Raw genomic sequence first — 17,492 nt, 5'->3', positions numbered from 1 at the left:
CCATTATAACTTCAGCACCTTGTAATCCCTCAGAGATATGTGCAATTACTCTCTGAAATATCCCAGGAGCAAAACTAATACCAAGCATCATCTGCTTAAATTTACAACATCCAACTAGCACAGTAAAAGCCACTAGCTTAGGGGTTAGCTCATCTGAGCACACTTGCCAAAACACATATCCTGCATCTAATACTGCTTTTGCTGCTGAGGATTTAGCTGCCACCTCAGGAATCTTCATTGGACAGCATTCACATTTTATGGTTTTATTTAAATAGCAGGAGTGGATGCACATGTCCTTCATCTGGCATTTGGGTGTCAGCCAGTGAGCTCACCCGGCCTGCACAACCCCTGCCTTCTCCAAGTTGTTGTGTTTGCTCAGGTTCTTAGCCATGAGCTTGTCTCCCATCCTTCATCCTAGGAGCAGTTCAGCCATAATTTCTGTCAAAAGGCTTGGGATGAGGACACGGGCACTTAGGCTGCAGCTGAAGCAAGCTTCTTGCATAACATGGCTTTGCTTCTCCTTTCCATTCCTTAGAGTTTTACAGCCCTTTTCATCCAAGCCTATTGACTTCATCCCTATAAATCCAATGATTTTTCCATAAGGATTAGTGTCAGATTCTCCCTGCAGACATCTTGGGTCTTGGAAGACAAAGGAGTGTTCTACGAAGGGCTGGCTGGTGAGCCTGAGGCATTTACAGCCATGGCTTTAAAATGCACTTCATGGCCAGGCAGGGTTTCAGCCCCAGTGCAGCTCATCCACCACTGGGATTTGGGAAGCCAGGACATAGGAGGGATCCCAACAGTGCACAGAATGGGGGTACCTGGATATGAAATAAGCATTGTGTGGGTTCTTCCTGCCCTTGAAGGCCGTGGAAAAGCTGGGAGAGGAACTGTCTAGATCCAACACCAAGGCTTCATAGCTGGCTACAACAAGATGAAGCTGAAGAGGGAAATTTAGAGCAAAGAAATGGTCAAACTGACAACCAGGGAAATCCTGAAAGGTAAAACTGCCTCTGAGAGTTCCTCCTCAGCTCTTTGGCTTTCCCTGGGCACACAGAGCAGGGTTTGCACATCACAGCACTGACTGACTGTGCCACAGCCACCATCCACAGGAGCTGGGCTGAAATCCACAGAAAGGGATTTCTGGACACACCAGAAAAAGAGCATTAGGCACCAAGGGATATGGAAGAGGAAGGAAACTCTGCATACATCAGCATGAGGGTTTGAGCATTTTATTTCGATATATAAATTTTGTCTTCTTAAATTACTCTCTATGAGTTGAACAGAAAGGGATTATGGTGGAGGAAGGAATATACAAAAATAAAAGGATATTGTGAGCTACTGCATCACCACATATACAACAGTAAAGTACTTTACAAGCACTTAGAGAATCAGACTTACAAAAATAAAAATATGACACATCCTTATGCATTTCCACCACTTATAAGTTCTCTTCTTCCTTCTCTAACCTTCAGACACCTTTCAATCCCATCCTCAGGTCACAATTCCCATGATAGGATACTTTGCTCATTCTGATGGCCATTACAGTATCTGAAAAAGAATTAGTGCCTCCCAAGACTTATAAAACCCACTGGTTATAGAGCTTTAGGGGAGATGTTTAGAACAGATCAATTTGTGAGTGATCAGGTGATCCTCAGGGAGCAGACTTTATCTGGCAATAAAAATCTGAATATCCCACAAGAAGATCCATCATCCCCTCTAAAGCATTCCCCCATCTCACAGAGGCACAGCTCTGTGCCTGTTTGATTGATGCACACAGAAAGCACCTCGTGAGCCTGGGGAATGCTGATGCTCACAGGCTTCAGCAGGACTGAGTGACTGTGGCAGAGGATGGATCTGATTTTGTTTCAGCTCTAAAAAAGGCAAAGATGCCTCTTCCTACAGGAAAAGAGGCAGGTTAAAACCACAATGGCTAAATATCCTAGATCACAGTGTTCACACACAGAACCATTCACCTCTATGTCAGACTCACACAGTCTTTAGCCTTCAGTTTGCTCTACAAAGTCTTTTTTGCTCATTAGCCCTCTGGTGACCTTTCCCATTTTTTTAAGACACACTCAACATAAATAGTAAATAGCATTCACTTCTCTGACCAGCAGCTCACTCAAACACTGCTATCAACACCCAAACACCATTTCAACAGTCCCAGAAAGTGTGCACCCAGGGTGCAAATCTGTCTGTATTTCACATTGAGGAAAGTAGAGCTGGCTTAGGAAGGAGAAAAAAAAAAAAGAAAAAGGCAAATAAAGACAAGCAGTAAACTTTTGGTCAAAGTTGTTCTCTGCAGTTTGTGCAACATATTCCACAGCTTCTAAAAGTTCAATATTTGGTTAGGGTTTCATCTTTTTGGCCCCAAAAGCAATGACAGCAATGCAGGCAGGCCACACATGAGCACACTCTGTTGTATCCAAGGCAAAATCATCATAGGGATGAATGGGAGAGAGACCACCCCACCTTTGAGATAGGGACTTTCCATATTGAAAAAAAACCAATCTTCCCCTTGTCAAAAAAGATAAAGGTAGTGTCTGACTTTACCCATCAGGCTTGCAGAGTTGTGGGCAACATGCACATCAGGATCCTGGGGAAAAATAGTGTAGCCACAGTCCCAGCTGTTCAAGGAAACTCTCATTTCCATGGTCTAAATTTATCATTTGTATCTTTGAGAAAACATACAGGAACAAACATCTGTTGGCTGAGATTAACAACACTCCATTTAAAAGAAAAGCACCTCCCTAGTGGGACTAATTGTTCCTTTCAGATGTACAAACACACTACAGGTATGGCACAAGGCACTTCTTGGCTGCCCAGAGTGATTCTTCATTGGCAACACAAAAACACAATTCAGTTTCTGGTGTTTAAGCAAAACAAAAAAAGTCATCACTTTTCCCAGTCATGAGTAAGATGAACTTTGGCTTTCCTACCAGTGCCTAACCCAGCCACAGGGATGGGAGCAGCAGGGACAGAGAGGGCAGGCAGGCTGGGATGTGTGCCCAGGCAAAGGTGAAGACTTGACCCTCTGTGGTTTCCTTGACCTAAGGAAAACAAAGTCCCTTTCCAACACCAGCTTTTGCTGAGAAGAAAGTAGGTTGTGATGGGCCCATGGCAGATACCATATAAGAAAGGATTTTTCAAAAATTTCTCCAGATCTCAGGCACTTGGCAATGTCCCAGTTTGGATGTGGACCAGGGTGACAGTCCCACCACAGCCACCATGGCTACACAGCTCAGAATGTGTTCAGCAGCCTAGAAACCCAAGCTGCTTTCTATCTTTTTTTTGCCCCCTAACATGGCAAAACCAGAAAAGCTGCTTAAACTCAAAGGAGCAGGAGCATGTTAGGTCACTTCTAGTGTATTTGCAGAGAAAACAAAGCATGAAGCTTCAAAGAGGCCTGGGCTGGGTGTGTGGGACCCTCCAGTGCCAAGGATGCAGCCCTCTACTGCACCCTCCCAGGGGTCACATCCACCTGTGAGACTTTGCCTCAGCAGCCCCTCTCCCTGTGTGGTGAGAGTCCAGGTTGAGGTTCAATCTCTCTGCTGGATTTGTATTTGCACACTAGGTTTTTTTTTGCTTGCCTTGAATTCTCTTTTACTGCTGCAGCTGTTATTTAGGAAACAGAACTAACAGTGGACAGAGTGGGCAGAAACCTGCAACCAGTCATGATGAAAGGGATTTTTCTGGGGAAAAACTGTCCTGCTCAAAGACCACCATGCTCAAGAACAGCAGCTTTGTGCTCGAAGCAGGGGAATAATCCAGCTGTTCAAAGGAGCAAAGCCTGATGTGTGGTCAGAATAAGGAGAGTCTGGCATCCCCTCGGCTCTGAGGTCAGCCTGCCTCCATCAGTCCACTCTGTCATCGTGCAGGGATCTCCTGGGTGTGAGTATGGCCTTGCTTTTGGACCTGGATTGCACTGCTGTCAGCCTGGGACCCTGCCCCTTGGCACAGACTCTTGGGGATGCAGGCACTGAGCCTTCCACATGTCCCCAGGAAGGCAGAGGGGTATTTCCCCTGCTCCCAAGGCTCACTCAGCAGCATGTGGCCAACAGGACAGACCTGAACGTGAACCAGCAAGTAAGTGCATCACCAGCCTCACTGCACTGGGACCATGTTCATCCAGGCACCAACTCCCTGCTGCCTAAGCCAGCTCTCCTGTTTGCTGGAGCCCTGGGGAGAAGGGTTGCTTCAGGCATAATAACCCCTTTGGAGGCAGATGCTGCTTTTCCAGGCTTTGATGCTGACAAACAGTGACAGCAGAATCTGACCACTAACAAATTTAGTCCTTGTTTGTGCTGCTGTAAAGAATTCAACAGTAGGTGGAAGCCTTGGAAATCCTTTGAGGGGGTCTTCCTACCAAGTCCTAACTCCCAGTAGACAGGGAGAGTTCAGCACTGCCATAACACACATCTTTCAGCACTAATGATGCTCAGGATTGAAGTTTGTATTTAAAGACTTTATATTTACCTCTGGTGGAAAAACTGTGCTACATTTTGAACAAGAGAACTCTGTTTCATAAAGGTCACAGTTCTGGTCACATTTACCAACTGCTTTTTGAAACTGATGGAAAAAGTATCTTTATAAGTCACTAATTTTATTATGTTTTCAAGTTTCTCAGACTTTTTTTTTTTTAAATCTCACTGGATTTGTGCGTCAACTGTTCTGGGCAATCAGCTACATCTTGTTGACATTGTTAATAGGCTTTCTGACTTGGCTGCTCAGCTGTGCTCTGAAATAACTCCATCAGACTCACAGCAAGTCAGGAACAAAATGGAAAGTTTAGAAGAGAGAAAGCTGGAAATTAATTTCCGGAGCTGTGTGGTTATTTCTAAGTCTGAGCAGCATGCAAAAATTCTTGGTAAGATTTTTGGAGACAACTCCGTGCTATTTTCAGAAGTTATATGTTTGTGGGAATCCAGGCTCTTGCAGATTTCCAGCAAGAGACCGAAGTGAAGATATACCAGGAGATGGGATTCATGAGTGGGGAATGTTTTACCTTAGGATGGTTGCACTGGCTCCTGCTCACTGTTTCTTGGTCCTGTTGCAGATACAGTTCAGCTGTTTGTGAAGTAGCTGTTTTAGTGCTACAGCCTGGCTGAGTAAGGAAAACCCAGATGGATTTGGGCTCTTCAATCCTTCAAGCTCTACACAGAAATTTTGGCTGCTCCACTACAGGCAGAAAAGCTGCCCATGCCACAAATATGGAAACTATTGAGAGGGTGAGTTAACCCTGCCCAGGCTTCAAAGAAGCCAGGGAGCATCCTTCTGCTCTACACTTCTCTCTGCAATACAGCCACACCCTGAAACTCAGAAGGGCTGCAAGTGCATACAGATCCCTTAAATTAGGTGGTGGAGGCAGTGAACAACACGGCACACTTGGTGTGACAATACTTTTGACAGAAGGGCACTGGGCTCCTAAATCTCTCAGTGGCTTTTAGAAACTAACCCTTCAGCTGTTCATTTTCCTCAGTCTCCCTCCTTGCTCCTGGCTGGGCTCACAAAAGATGTGTTTGTGCATCACAGCAGGCCTTCCTCCCATCTCCTGGTTGTGCTGTGCTTTGCTATGGTATACAAATATCCAGCTGCCAGCAAGAGCTGGGGGACCTGTTTAAATCCTCTCTCTCTTGGGGTGACAGTCTCCACTCCTCTCAGGAAGTGGGGTGACTGCGGTGCTGTAACAGGGCAGCTCTCACTCAGATGAGCTGTTGGAGCAAGCTGTGAGGTACTGGTAGAAATAACCACCTCCTCTGCATTTCAGCTCTCAAAGAGATCCGGCCTGGTGTGTGCTGGGCCGAACAGACGCTGACTCTGCAGTTGGTCTTCCCTTTGCAGAGACCAAAATAGCTCTGAAGCTTACAATGACTCTCACCTATGTGCTAGACAAGACCTACAGAGCTCATAAGGCATCATTCTGCAATGGGTAACAGGGTCCTTTGTCATCTTGATTTCATCTAAACACAAGCCAAAAATAGATACGCTCGGAGAAAAAAACAAAATCCAGATCATGAATGTCAGGAACGTCGCAAAATACAAGCCAGCCTCTCACTGATCAAAACCATCCTGTGCCCAGCAAGCCTCCTCCCAGCCAGTTCAGCCTCGCTCGAGAGCTGTTCTGCAGCCATGAATATTCAGTTGCCACCAAGCAAGGCCCAGCCAGAGCCCCGCGAAGGCCGCGGCCTGGCGGGGTCGCGCGGTTGCCAGCGGCGGGGCGGATCAGAGGGTCTCGCTGTACATGACGCACGGGTTGGTTTCCTCACAGAGTTCCAGCTGCACGCTGGAAGCGAACCAGCGCTTGGCACAGCCCAAGCTGTAGTTGAGGGTGGTCCGGTAAATGTTCTTGGCACGCTTGGGGAAAATGATGGTCGTGCTCTGAAACCTCACCGGCTTCTGGCGGGGCTCGAAGATCAGCTGGGACTTGTAGTTCCGCCAGGTGCAGTTGGGAGCGGCGATGATGGTCTCGCTGTAGGTGGTGACCGTGGGGATGGGGCCGTAGAAGATGTCATCCCGATAGTGCTTCTCCGAGTCGTACTTCACCTCGGAATTGCACCTGCAGAGGACAGCAAGGGATCAGGAGCACAGCCCTGGCAGCAAAGGAGGCAAGACAGGCAGGACTCTTCTCTAACCCTTCGAAGCAGAGCATTTATCACCTCTCACTGCACAGACACTGGGGCAGATGCCAACTCTACACTCAAAGCCAAGAGGACTCTGTCCTGCTGGGGAATCTTGTTGGAACCCCACCTTTCTGTGAATCCATCTCAGAACTTCTGCAATGTAGCAGAACCAGGGCAGAAAACACCTTGCAAGCAACACTCTTTTTCCTCTGGTTTTCTCCATGGGTCCCACTGGGGCCTCAGCTCAGCCCTCAGAGCTACACTGGAGGCAGACAAACACCCTGTAATGGACCTGTTGAGCTGTTAAGGCTGTTTGTCTTTTCTTTCATCATTGCACAAAAATGCCCAAACCAGCTAAAATCTGGATGCTGGGAGATGAGGAATGAGGTTGCTTGTTGGACCCTACAAAAAAATCCAAGCAATGCTGAAAGAGCAGGTAAAGCAAAGGGATATTGTAGGCTATGGCTGCCCAAGCCACTGGTCTCAAAGGAACTGGCCACCTGAAATGCCAACAGATGAGAACCACAAAAGGTAGGATGCCACGGCCCTGCCTTTTTTCTGCAGCTATCCAGAAAGGATGTGCAGACACCAGGCCAGAAAAAGGGCTTTTTCTGGAATCCCTAGCCATGGGGAACAGGACTTCCACTGGTTTTCCCTGCTCCCCAAATGTTCCTCCAGCAATCAGCAGCCAAGGAATGTGCAGTTCCACGTAAAAAAGATTAAAAGCTGGGTGTGTGCTTGTCATTACCTCCACCCAGAGGGGGGCTGACTGATTGTGCACCGCGTGTAATCTGAGCTGCTGTAATGTATTTTGCACAGCTAGGGTGTAAGCAAGCCATTCAGCACACATAAAACAAGACTCCGATGTAATCACCATAAAAACATGCCCGCTGGCAGTTCCTCAGCCAGCAGAGATTTACTGGGGTACATTTCCAGAGAGACTTTTGCATAGGCTGAGAGGGTTTACAGTCCTCCCACTGTCCCTGCCCCAAGCTGTGTGTCAGTGCTCCATGCTGTTTGCAGGATACATTCCACATCAGCAAAAGAGCAAACGAAGAGCAAAGACCAACATTTATCCATGGCCACAGCACCAGCCCCACAGGAGGGCAGAACATCTCCATCACTGGCTTGAGGGACCATCTCCTCACACAGAGGAGCTCATTCAGTCTCTGTGGGCTGTCTAATGCTGGTTTCTCTGTGGCAAGAGCGGACAAAAACAGGTGCCAATTAGAAGGGTGTTGCTTTTTCTGAAGATACAAGTCATCTGGGAACAGTATGAAGACCATCACATTACTTAAGGGAGGCCATCAAACCCACAGATGGTAATGGTTTTCTCTCATAGCCTTGGATTTTAGCTGGCCTTGGAAGGAAAGCTGCCTTCTGTTAAAACCTCCATCCGGTTCTTGCCTCCTCCTCTCTGCCTGTGCTGCTGTCAGTGGCTTTAATTCAGGAATTACCCTCCCACCTGTCCTTCCCTTTCCATCAAAATAACCATGACTCCCATTTGTAAACACATTTTAATTTTTGGCAGAAGCACCAGCAGAAAGACAGAAATCCCCATCTACCCACCCAATCCCATCTGTACCTGATTTCCTGCACGGGCTCAGGGTTGACCTCAATGCTTTCTCCAAAAAACACCGGGTACATTCGAGGCCTTATCTCTGGCATGGACGGGTTCAGGAGCAGATAAGGCATCTGCAGGGAAGGAGAGCACAGCAAGTGTTGGAACACAACAGATGGGGCTGGCACAGTTCATAACATGCTGTAGCTGGCAGCTGAGCAGCCTAACACAACACCTGGACTGTCCTCACCTACCAACACCTCCCTCTGCCCCAGCACACCTCCCAGGTACGTGACTGTGCCCACATCTCTGTCACTTCATGCTGCAGTATCTGTTTGTTGAAATTTAACCTTGTCTTTCCTTCTTCCTTTCTTGTTTCTCATAGGAATTGCAAAGGCTTTCAAGTTTTCTTTTGCCCTGATATTACCTTTACTGGTAGGAATTAACAAGTCTTAAAAAACTCAAAATGTGTCAGCATGGAGAAGACCTCCATGTCTGACCTAAGACAGCGATAGGGCCTAAGGCTGCTGACTTGAAGGATGTAGGTTTACTGAAGTGAGACATGTATATGTATTTTTACAGTATATATACAAATATGTACATAAAATCATGTTTCCCCTGAAACAATCCAGCAGAGGAAGTGACAGACTTGCTGTTCCCGAAGTCTCCGTGCCAAAAATGGCTCTTAGGCTCCAAAGGACATTCTTGTTAACCATAAAACTGAGGGTGGGGTGAGACACTGGGGCACCTTGTGGCCTCTGCAATGCAGGAAGCCAGTTGCAAGCCAGGACTTTATAACGAATGGAGCGGCTCCAATTCATGACACCAAAAACTGGATTTTTAAGACTAACGGCACTGTGAACTTACTTACTCTGACAAATTGTCACAGACCAGCCTAGGCTCCTCTGCCCACCACAGAAATGACTAATCCCACTTCTCTATACTGGAGTGCTCTTAAACGCCAGTTCAGTTCCCACATATGGGGATCCTGTGTCTGGTGCCTGGACCAAACCCAGCAGCTAATTCAGCCTAATCCTGTCCTCCTGGAAAAATGTCACTGCAGGTTTCAATCTCTGCCACAACTTTTCTGTCAGCAGATATTTATGACGCACAGGGACACAGGATCTCTTTAAAGGAGATGGCTGGCAGCCTCTGTGCTGTCTGTAGATGGCTAGCTGAGGTCTGCTTTCCTCTACTGGTTTGGGCCTTCTGCCTCAGGCTAAGGCAAAAAATGTCACTGCTCCATCTGAATTCGCCAAGCCATTTAATTCTGTGTCCCAAAGCCACAAAGCTGTTTCTTTTTTTCATACTGAAATTTCCCTGCACTTTACAACTGTGTAAAGTTGTACTATTAAGTAAAATGGCCAACTCCTCTTTTTGACTGAATACTGTTCAATTGTCAAAACAGAACAGTATCTGCATAGTTATGAGGAGAAAAAAAAAAATGTATGTTCACCCTCCCTAGCAAACACTGGCCAAAAGGCAAAGTTCATTCCTGAATTGCTTTCAACACTCTTGACAGGGGAGGGCAAGGGCAGACTTTCTGGTCATAAATAAAGCTCTTTGCTTCTGAAATGTGAATTGTTTACATCAGACAAGCCTCAGTTCACAAGGGTGCAGATGTCCAGCTTGTAACAGTCTGCACAAGGCCAGAGCTCTTTCTAAAGACATTCTGTACATAGGAAGAGGTTCCTTTGGGTGCAGGAGTCAAACACCATTTGCACATGTTCATGAGCTTTGTGAACAGCAGGCAGGTTGCCCTTTGGGGGTTCGAGGCTGGGGATACGTGTCTCTCCTTTAAAAAAGCAGATTCAAAGAAGTGCTTCCAGGCAAACAAGCCTTCACACTTCTTGCTAACAAATGCTGACACTAAGTGTGCTCCAAACATCCCCAGGATGCGGGAGATGTTATGAAGTCTTTCCTGTGGCTTAGCAGGAACACTGCTGGGGCATCTGGCCCCCAGTGTGAGCATGGGAAAAGCCTTCCCAGCCCACTGAGCACCGGGGGTGCTGCTGGGTCAGAGCGTGGGCACAGCAGCAATCGCCGTCTGTGGAGAGCACAAGTCCCACAGCAGGGAACAGGAAACAAGAACACGCTGCAGAAACACCACCGGTGTGCACGGAGAAACGGAGGTGCTGGCATGCACAACTGACATCAATCAGAGCCAAAAATTTGCCGCTGCACTTGGTGAGAGCAGGATTAAGTGTTCTCCAGGTTAGTGCTGGATGGGGTGTGATGAGACTATTTCCATTGGGGGTTACAGTTAACCTTGCTCTGGGCCGGGAAGGATGGCAAAAGGCATTTCACATGCTGTGGATGAGCACCAACTTCAGACCTGCAGGCTTGGCTTAGTTTAGAAAGCTGGAACAACCGAGAACACTGGCAGGCCAAAGCCAGGATTTCTACTGCCTGTCGAGACCATTACAGACTCAGACTTCTCTTCTGTGAGCTGCTGCAGGTCAGAAACTTTGAAGTAACCTGGAAGTCTGCACAGGGAAGATGTAAATAACTTACAAATCATGGCCTAAAAATAGAGATCTCTAAGATCCTGCAGGCTGCTCACCAAACAGCAACTGATTTACTTGCACAGCATGAAGGGGTCACTAAACAGCAATCACAGGTTTCACACAGCAGCCACTGAAAGGCACCTCAGGTGACATTTTGTTTTCCCGCCAGTGATGTTCCAAAATGTCGGCTCCTGCAAGTCACCTGGAGCTGGGAAGCAAGAAACAGGGGATATGAGCTTTCCAAAAGATTTGTCTTTGAGGCTGAAATGTTATATGCTTGGCACATGTCAAAAGCTGGCTTTTTGGCAAGAGTTTGACACTGACTCCTTCCAATCTGCTTTAAGGAAAAAAACCAAAAATGTTCTGCCTGTCAAAAAGATACTGACTCAATTCTTTTTCCTTCTGCATAGGAATGGTTGAAAGAGGAGGAGCACTGGACTGCTGAGCTCCCTTGAGAAAATCAGGATCCCTGGCTCGTTTCTAGGAATCCCTTGGTGATCTCCAGACACTCCACAAATAAGGTAGGTTTCTGTATTTTCCTGCACTACGGATAGACTGGCAGGGAGCAGAGCTTGCAGCACACTCCTGGGGGTTACTGATGGTGAAGAGGAGAAGCCCACATCACTTCAGACCAGGCTGTCCATGAGTGATCCATAGTCCAAGGGTTGCTGTGCTGGAATGCTGCAGTGGGGACCTGATCCATCTGTCCCCATTAACTGGAGCTGTGCTGGCACTTACCAGATGCAGCCTCACAAAAGACACCACAACCCTGGCATCTTTAAGGACAGAAGGGGTCTGGCAAGGAAGGTTGAGAAGACAAAATGAAACATACTGGAGATACCAAAAAAGTGACTCCCATGTTTACAACTTGATCCAAGGTGAATATTAGGCAGTAAATGAGCTTTAATTTTTATTTCTTCCCTAGTACATAATTTGTGTCAACCAGCAAAGAGTTACAGTAGTATTAAAAAGTTGAAGAGCTTTCTTGTTTGGCTGCATTTTTCCCTCTGCCTTAACTCTGATGCCTTTCAGGCATGTAACGGCCTGGGCAGCTAAACTCTGCTTTTTGCGAGTAGCAGATAGATAAACACAGATAAAATTGGTTGCTGAATGGAATTCAATCTACAGCTCATTGACAGCATTGACTGTTCTTCAGCTGCCAAATTCCAGGCAGCAAAGCAAGAAAAGGGAAAGGAAATTAACGTGACTTGAAATAAATAAACCCCCAAAACCTTTCCCCAGAGAGCACAAAGAACCAGAACTGACTGACTCCTTTTGCTATGGTCATTATATGGAAGGCACTAAGATGTGGCATTAGATCTCTAGGGACTGTAAAGGGAAACAGCTTTCTAAGTGTCAGGGCTACAAACAGGATACAGCTTCCCAAATTCCCAGCTCCTAACTTAGCTAGGGCATAAGCAAATCTCTCACCACATTTTCCCACTATGGTAACATGTCAGGTCCATGAAAATGTCACTTTACTCAGCTGTTATTTACAGCTATAATGAAAGATCTGGCTGAGTTATTTGACACACATCTACATTCTCCACTCTAGAAGATAAGCAATATTTGTTTAACAGACCATTTATTTTCCCAATATCTGCACGTATTGCACATTACGAGTAATTTATACCAGAGCCGGATGAGATTATATTGGGAGGTGATAACAGAAAATGCAAAGCTCAGGTAGAAAGCAGGGGTTTATTATTTCAAAGAATTACATCCTTCCTGCTTATCTCCCTCTTTTATTTCAAGTGGGAAATGTGTGCTGCTTTGCTTATTGTCCACAGGGTTATGTGGGGACACAATGGAAATTCAGCAGCTAGAAGACATCACCCTCAGTGTCTTTCATCAGAGCCATACTTTTCAGAGGAGATGATGAGATCCTGATGCCTGTTTCCCTGATCTGCCCAGAAGGGACATCTGTCAGATCAGGTGAGGCCAGTCAAATGAGGCCCAGAGCCATGCCCTGTCCTTCACCAAGAAGGAAGAGAAGCGGGTGCATATCCAGAACTGGGTGGAGCTGAGGGACAGAACAGCCAGGTGGGATTAGCCTTTGCCAGGAGAGGACACAGGCGTGGAGCTGAAACTGGGTGAATTCCTGTACGATCCAGTCCTGTGGGAGTGGCTGAGAAGTGGGTCAGGATGCCAGGCTGCCAACAAGCCCTGAGGCAAACCCTGCTGTGGTGCCAGATGGGTGCCTTTCTCCCTGCACCCGCCTGGGGCTTCCCCAGAGCTGCTGGGAACCCACAGGGCCTTGGGAGTCACGTCCCCTGCCTCGTGTGCAGGCTGCAAGCTGGCTCAGCTCAGGGTGCTGGGCCTCCCTCTCACGTGTGCTTTCAGTCTAGGTGCTGACAGGTATGGAAATTACATATGGAAAACCTTTGATGGCCAAGTTCCCCACCCAGTCCCTACAGATATTGCCCCATTCCTGAAGCACTTTCAGTGCAGGATGAGATGCTAGCTCTGTGACCCAAGGGGTCTTCAAAATGCTGCATGTCAGGAAGAGATGTTCTTTTGGGTTTTTTTTAATAAGAGCCATTAATCCAACAGGGTTGGCACAAATGCTGACCTGGACCACCTTGCTGGGACCCCATTGTTGTCTGTGAAGGCTGTGACAAGGAGCAAGGTCTCCTTCTCCATCCTTGAGATGAAGCTGGAATCTCCTCCCACCACCCAAGAGTGATTCTGAATCATTCTTTCTGCTGAATGTAAGTAGAATTTCCCTACATCCCCACAGCTGATTCAATGGGATTTAGTCCCACAGAAGTCAGCGCTCACTGAGGCAGGTTGAGCGCACAAATATTTCAATCTTACAAAGTAAAAGGAACACACTGCAGTGGCAAAAGCTCCTTTCACTGTTGGGAAGGAACATAAAATCTGCTGCTTCAAGAACACACAATGGATAGTTCTGCAGATGAGTATGAACTCGATGTCCCCTGATATCTATTAGGAGTTGTGTGTTGGATGCAAAGCACTTATTTCAGCACAGTCTAAAAGCAGTTCTTCTAGCCTCAATCAGTAACCCAGGGCAAGAACAACAGGGAAACCTCTAAACAGATATGGGTACTTTGACATAATTTCATTCCCCACGCTTTCAGCAACTGCTTCTTTGTGTATATTATTAGGATTTATTTTGTTGTATTTCTGTTCCTTTTGACCCAGCTTTACAGACACAGTCTAGAGAATTCAGTAACCCAAGTCATAAGAATCAATTTAATAATGTTTCAGATTTAAAAGGCAGAACTAGGTAAAAGTCACCTTCTATTTTCCTTAGGATATTTGCACTTAAGCACAAAACACTTGACAAATTCCCTACATGGATTTTATTTGAAGAAATAAAAGCCAATTTATCCTGCACTACAAGTAAAATGAAAAAAAAAAAATAAAAGTCCCTAAATGGTGTTGAACTTGTGGTATTTATGACTCTGGCCCTAAATTGCCTTTCATATTTTCTTGGATCCCAAAGCTGTTCCCAAATTGGCTGGTTAAATGTGAATAAATGGTGCATTGTCTTTGAAACAAAGTTGTGCTTATTAAAGAGCAGAGAGTTTACTTTTTCAGAGTCACAGTTAATAACAGAGAGCAGAGAGAGCACAGATTTTACACACAAGCAAGTCTTCGATAAGGGCATGCAATCTCCTTTTAGTCTGCATGAGAAGGGCTGTCCTAAAGCAGAAAAATTTTGTAACATATTTGTGAAGTTGGAGCAAAATAGCTGACTGCAGAAGAATGCAACTGGGTTCAGACTGGTGGTTTGATAGTTCTGCAGCAAAGAATAGTATGAAATACTTCACTCAGATCTGGAATGTTGTTTCCTTCACCTGACAGCAATTTATTGTAACTGTACATAGCAGAACTTTGGCTGTTGGTGACTGAGTTATGTATGGTTTTATAGTATTCCAACACAAAGGGTGCAGGTTGTGTTCCTGGCTCTGTCACGTTTATAAGCAAAACAAACAGTAATATAACAGGCGATTAAAACCAGCATTTCTTGGTGTGCAAATAGCTGCAATTATTGATTTGCCAATTCTGCATGCTCTGATGAACAGCAGAGGAACAAACTTAAACAGAAGCACATTCATGGGTTGCATAACTGCTCACAGATCTGCAAGGCCTTGTAAAATGGCAAAATTAAAGCTAATTAGACACTGCAATTTAGAAGTATGAAGCAAGCAATACTCTTCATATTTTTCCTGCCTTAATATCAGCTGCAAGTACAGAATTTGCACAGTGGGAATGAGAGGAAGTGAAACTCTCTGTAGTCAAATAGAGTGAAAATTCTAATTTACTTCATTATTTTGCAGTGAACCAAACAGAGTTAAAGAGCTGAGCCCAGCACCATTCCAAATAATACAGTCCAACTGGTTTCAGCATTTGGATCCCTGCAACCTTCTGTACCTGCTAAGAGCATGGAATTCCATACATTCCCAATGTATAGAACCCATACTCCAAACAGGAGCCCTTGCAATATGATACAGAATTTGGAAACATCTACAGTGTGAGCATTTCTGAAGTGTCTAAAATGTTCATTAATGAGCAAAACTATTGAAAAACTTTACCTTATACAGACCACAGGAATAACTTTTTTCCCTGTAGGAGTCAAGCACTAAAACTCTCAATCCTAACAGCCCATGAACTGATATAAATTTTCTCATGTTCTTTCTTCTTCTTCGATATCTAAGGGCTTTCTTGGATGGTGTGGTGGCCAACTGTCATATGACTGGAATGGAGACTGTCATATCCCCATTACAGAGTCTTGCACACACCTCCACCCCTGCTGTTTTTTGCTCCAGCAGCCTTCACTCACCTTGATCCCCAATTTTATTTTACAGACACACAGGAACAGCCTGATGCTGCCAAATCAGAAGTGTGTGGGTAACTTTGTACATAAACACTCCCATCCAGACGGCACACACACCCAGGCATCTGCAGGTAAGGCTCCATATTAGGAACTGCGGCGTTAGCAGGTTTGAGATTTGACTTTCATAATAAGCCCTCACACCCTCTCCACTGTGAGGAATCATTGTTCATGGAGAAGGTTTTGGCATGTTCAGGAGTAAAAGGGAGTTTTCAGTAATATGCTCAAAAGGCCTTAGAACTCCAGAAAGTGCACGAGGGTGTGAGGAGTCATTGCAAAATGTCTCTATGGGAAAGAAGTCTAAATTGTCACTACACCAGAGGCAGATAAATTTTTCTCAGGGAAAGATTTGTGCTGCAGTTTTAAGCCAATTAACCACGTTCAATACACCTACAAACATCTTTTAAAAAAATTTTAAAGAGCCCTGGGGAAGAACTTTCATCATCCTTTCAAAAGGATCCACCACCATTGCTTATGCTCTGAACGCTGTGTTTTAAAAACAGGTTTTATAGCTCAGGGATAGAAATAAACAAATAGAGCAAAATAATAGCGATAATAAATCTACCCAGATCCTACTCCACATTCAAGCGCTCCACTGGCACTGCATCAGGCTGACCGAGAGCTGCAGTGCTGTGCCAGCTGTCTGAGCTTACAAACCACTACCCCCGGCTCCGCTCGGCTGCCAGCGGATAAACCTTTCACTCAGGCTCACGCCACGAAGCCTGGCTCCAGCAAAGGGCAGCGGCACACAGCTCTTCCCAGACCCTGTCCCCAGCAACTCCCCGGACACACATCCCTACCCTGCCCCAGCTAAAGGGCACTTTTGTCTTTCAGCCAGGGCTCCAGCAAACGCGGCTCCACGCTCCTCACAAACCAGATGCGGGATGCCAGGGCGTAATGATGGCTGGGAGCCAGATACCCCTGCCTCGGTCCGGATGGATGCAGCTCCAACCTGTACCTACCAGGCAGAGCAGTGTCACTGAAAAACAACTACACTTTTCTCTTCCGAAGGAGGGCACAGGAGCTTGGTTCGGACTAGGGGTTTCACCGTTATTACAGTTCGCCCAGCCAAACTGCCAGCACTCTGTGAGTGTATCCAAAACCCCCGCCCGGCTCTGGGCCAAGCCCTGCCTGGCACAGCAACGGCGCTGCCAACACCGGACCGCAGCCGCCACGGGCAGCCCGGAGTGCCCTCGGCCGGCGGGGGGAACTCAGCCCAGGGGTGCCCGGGCAGTGGTCACAGGCGCCCTTCTGCCTTTCCCCCGCGGCGCCCGGAGGGGACAGAGCCCGGTGCCCGGGTTTGGCTCTTACCACTTTGCCGTCCTTGGCCTCTCGCCGGTGGCCCGGGGCCGGGGGGTCCGCACCGCCGCTGCCCCCTGCTCGGCCCTCACCGGGCGACAAGGAGTAGAAGGGGGGGCTGGGGCTGGGGGGCAGCCCCGAGTCCGGACTGTCCAGCAAGCCTTCCCGGCTCTTCTCCTTCAGGCTCTCGTCCATCCCTTGCAGCTGGAGGTGACCTACCATGTCTGGGGGACAGCGAGGGGGCCGCGGCGGGAGAAAATCCTCCAGCGCCGCCCGCCGCGGAGGGAGGGAAGGGGAAGGGAGCCCGGGGGGCCCCTCCTGCGTCCCGACCGCTGCTACCAGCCTGCCGGAGCCCGGTGCTGCGCGGGGCAGCGCCAGCATCAGCCAGACCGGGGTGTCCCGGCCGCCTCCCCTCCAACGCCCCTGGCCCTGCCCGCCCGGCCGCCCCCGCCCTCAGGCGTTCCCAGGGGAGGGAAGCGAAGCCCGATCCCCCCGCCCAGCCCCGCGGGGACGCGGCCGAGTACGCGCGGCAGCGCCCGGGGCGGCCCCGCCGGCAGGGAGCGCTGGGCGCGGCGGGGCACTGGATGGGGACGGGACAGGGATGCGCCGCGCTCATCCACAGTCTGCGCCGCCCGCCGCCT

At 47.6% G+C, this 17,492-nt stretch overlaps 1 protein-coding gene across 2 annotated transcripts; it reads right to left on the bottom strand.

The window, feature by feature from the left end:
• Positions 1-1,216: 1,216 nt before the first annotated feature.
• On the bottom strand, positions 1,217-17,248 carry RFLNA (refilin A). 2 transcript variants are annotated; one of them, XM_059863556.1, is made up of 4 exons: positions 16,864-17,248; positions 8,209-8,318; positions 6,249-6,559; positions 1,217-6,156 (listed from the first exon to the last, which is right to left on the bottom strand). In XM_059863556.1, exons 1-4 carry the CDS (start codon positions 17,230-17,232, stop codon positions 6,062-6,064), a joined length of 885 nt encoding a protein of 294 aa, XP_059719539.1. In that variant the 5' UTR covers positions 17,233-17,248; the 3' UTR covers positions 1,217-6,061. The 2 variants fall into 2 exon arrangements, with proteins under 2 accessions (XP_059719539.1, XP_059719538.1); XM_059863555.1 differs by having other exon boundaries at positions 1,217-6,559.
• Positions 17,249-17,492: the final 244 nt, after the last annotated feature.

Source organism: Haemorhous mexicanus, chromosome 19, assembly GCF_027477595.1.
Source record: "Haemorhous mexicanus isolate bHaeMex1 chromosome 19, bHaeMex1.pri, whole genome shotgun sequence".
Lineage (NCBI taxonomy): Eukaryota > Metazoa > Chordata > Aves > Passeriformes > Fringillidae > Haemorhous > Haemorhous mexicanus.
Note: the sequence above shows the minus strand (reverse complement) of the source record. Positions and strands in the feature narration are given on the sequence as shown.